This window comes from Cynara cardunculus (assembly GCF_001531365.2).
Source record: "Cynara cardunculus var. scolymus isolate 2C chromosome LG 12, CcrdV1, whole genome shotgun sequence".
Taxonomy (NCBI): domain Eukaryota; kingdom Viridiplantae; phylum Streptophyta; class Magnoliopsida; order Asterales; family Asteraceae; genus Cynara; species Cynara cardunculus.
The window spans coordinates 38,281,337-38,285,002 of NC_037539.1; the positions used below are offsets into that span (position 1 = coordinate 38,281,337).

General features: G+C 30.1%; 1 protein-coding gene across 1 annotated transcript; it reads left to right on the forward strand.

Moving 5' to 3' along the window:
* Positions 1 to 2,822: 2,822 nt before the first annotated feature.
* Positions 2,823 to 3,657, forward strand: LOC112522688 (dirigent protein 22-like). The gene has a single exon (XM_025131976.1). The coding sequence runs from the start codon at positions 2,847 to 2,849 to the stop codon at positions 3,414 to 3,416; it is 570 nt and encodes a 189-aa protein (XP_024987744.1). The 5' UTR covers positions 2,823 to 2,846; the 3' UTR covers positions 3,417 to 3,657.
* The last annotated feature ends 9 nt before the right edge of the window (positions 3,658 to 3,666 follow it).

Genomic DNA, 3,666 nt, shown 5'->3' on the forward strand with positions numbered 1-3,666 from the left:
TAGTTCCATTTTTCCTTGTTCTCCTCTTCAATTTCTGCAACGATATAGATGTTCATAGAGATGTATGATTTGTTGTATCATTTATCTAGATTGGGTTAATCCTGGGAATAAATTAGCCATAACCTAACAACATATAGGGGGCTAATATTATTCTAAGGATAGTAATCTTAATCACATCCTAATCTGTTTGTCTCTAATTTTTTGCAGTATTTTTCTAACATAAAACACGTATATCTATACCATATTATAAAACATTTGATAAAAACTCTTAAAATTATTTTTTATATATTAAGTACTGTTTATTGATACATATTACTTAAAATTCAAGATTACAAGTAAATGGTTCGTATGTACAACTTATTAAAGCTCCATGTTTGAATTTGTGTAACTAACTACAGATAAACATAATCAAATTCTGGATAAATATCTCATTTTAAATATAAAAAATTTAAAATATACTTAGGATAATCATTGAATTCAAAATACTAAATATTATCTATACTATATTATAAAAGCATTTGACAAAAACTCTTAAAAACATTTTTTATACATGAAGTACTGTTTATTGATGCATATTACTTAAAATTCAATATTACAAATAAATAATGCATAAGTACAACTTATTAAAGCTCCATACTTGATTTCATGTAACTAACTACAGATAAACATAATCAAATACTGGATAAACATTTCATTATAAATATAAAAAATATAAAATATAATTAGGATAATCATTGTCTTATAACATAATACTTAATTATTATCTTTATAAAAAATTATATTATGTCAAAAATAAATTACTTTCTTTTTAAACCTAAATTAAATTATAATAAAAAAGTTGAATTAAAGAAATTACACACCAAAACAAGAACTTTTAAATAGTTAACTTGATACTAATATCGATATATTTTTAAATTTTTTTTAAAATATATTCAAATTTATATTTTATTCAAAAATAAAAACGTTATCGTTTTTCTCAAAACCATATAAAACTGTATTATAACATTGACAGAGGACAAAATAAAACGAAACATTAAAATTGATGTATCTCGCTGCATTACACGAGTACCCTTATAGTAAGTATGTAAAGCAGTTAAAAAGAACAATAGGAAAAACGCAACCCCTATCTCTTGGCTTCGGTTGTGTTTTCAACTAACACACGCCTAAAAATCCATCTCTCAAAAAAAATCAAAACCTTAAAACAAATCTAAAATTCAAAATTAAACCTAATGTTGACGACATTCTCCTTACTACCTCATCTGATCAGTTCCTTCGGCACATCATGTCTCGTTCGAGTTTTGATTTTTCCATGACAGACTTTGAGAATCTCGGTCCATCATTGTAAGGGCACTATACAATTAAAATTATAAAAGAGATAAAAAGAAGAATGTCAAAATATTTTAATAGACTGCTTTATAAAACATAAGTTTATAAGACCGAACAATTATCTGTGATGTATAAAAGCATCACAATATGTTTATAGGAAGCTGTTGACGTCTTAACAGAAAATTTAGAACGCTTTTATGATAAGATGTCTTACTAAATTTTATATGATATTATTTGAAAAAAATGTCTGATAAAAACAAGCTTTCTGTAAAAAGATATGTTCATAAGACATTTCTCAAAAGTGTCATATAGAGAGCTTAGGGCAACAGTTACGATAACAAGTAGAGAGCTTAGGGCAACGATGGTATATGGCAATCGTTGAGACTGAAACCAACATGACCGTCAGCAAACAGTGGACCGACGTGGTGGATATTATACAATCGCAATAATAGGATAATATAGCCTATCAGAGTATTAAATGGTCTATGTAAGTAGTAACAGAATTCATGTAAATGGGTATAACATATATTAAGTATTAAATATATAAAAAGTACACATTTATAAAAAGAAAATTGCACTAAAATGGTACCAACTTTTACCTGATTCTTATTTTGGGAACCAACTTTCACCTGATTCTTATTTTGGGGAATCAACTTTCAAAATTGTCATTTAGGGGTCTCTATCAGACTTTTTGTTTATTTAAGGGTCTGGTTAACCCGTGAATGATCATAATCCAGATGTTTTGCCAACCAAAATATTCCACGTCATATTAAAATTTTATTTTAAAACTAATATTCCCCGTCATATTTTGGATTTGCAAAATAATTATAGAAAAATAACTAAAATTCTTTTTTTTTCAAAAATTATTGTAATAAAATCTATTTTTCATTTCAAATATCGTTTTTTTAAATTCAGATATCAAATTGAAGATTTTTTTAAAAATGGACTTCTTTATTCACAATTTGATATCCGATTTTTTTTAAAAAAAACGAGATTTGGAATGAAAAATAAATTCGATTACAATAATTTTTTAAAATAAAAAATTAATATGACGTGAAATATTAGTTTTATTTTAAAATAAAAAATTAATATGACGTGAAATATTTTAGTTGGCAAAAGACCTAGATGATGCCAGCATTAACAGGTCAACCAGACCCTTAAATAAATAAAAAGTTCGATAAAGACCTCTAAATGACAATTTTGAAAGTTGATTCTCCAAAATAAAAATCAGATGAAAGTTGGATTCATTTTGATGCAATATAAATAATTCAAAGAAGTTAATTATACAGTAATACGAACCATCGTATTCTAAAAATATATGCCATATCGAACGAACATATTGATCGATTTTGTTTGATRCAAATTTAACGAACCAACTAATTTTAGTGTTTTAGTTGAGCCACTACTCAAATGTCATATCCACCCTTGTCATATGTACAACCAACCCACATATTTTAGCAACATCTTTTCCTTATTAAGAACCAAAACTTCACACACTGAAACACACACAAACAATTAACATGGGAAAGTTCTGCATGCAAATAAGGCTATGCTCCACTTTGCTCTTGGCTCTTTCTTTTGTACACTGCATYGATCAAGATCCTGTAGCTGTGGAAGATTGGTTCAAAGGTCTAGCCACCATGCAACAAAAGCTGACCAAGCTTCATTTCTACTTCCATGATGTTGTCAGTGGCAACAGCCCGACCGCCATGACCGTGGCTAAACCAAGCGGTTACACCTCGTTAACTGGGTTCGGCAACATGGTCATGGCTGACGACGTGCTGACCGCTGGGCCGGAATCCAATTCGACTGTGGTTGGCCGAGCTCAAGGGATGTATGCGTCGGCCTCCATGGACGACCTTGGCTTTCTCATGACCATGAACTTGGCTTTTACTGATGGGGATGTTAATGGTAGCACCCTTAGTCTTTTCGGGCGGAACCCTGTGCTACATGAGTATCGTGAGATGTCGATTGTTGGTGGTTCGGGTGTTTTCCGGATGGCAMGGGGAATTGCCACCGCRAAAACGTATAGTTCTAATCTATTGGGTGATGCAATTGTTGAATACCATATCATGGTATCTCATTATTGACCCGCTTGTTGAGTGGACAAGCACTAAGGCAGTGATACCGTACTCTTTTAAGTGTATCTTTTGTTTGTCTCAATAACATTTGCTAGTGACATCGTCATAACAGAGTATTTATTAATTTCACAAAACATAAAACAAGGAAACAAACACTATATTGCAATTTGCCAATCACCCTCAGATAACTTCACGTAAATAAACATGGATTATTTCAGACCCTTTAATTTGATCAATGCTTTTACTCAACATTTCCAAC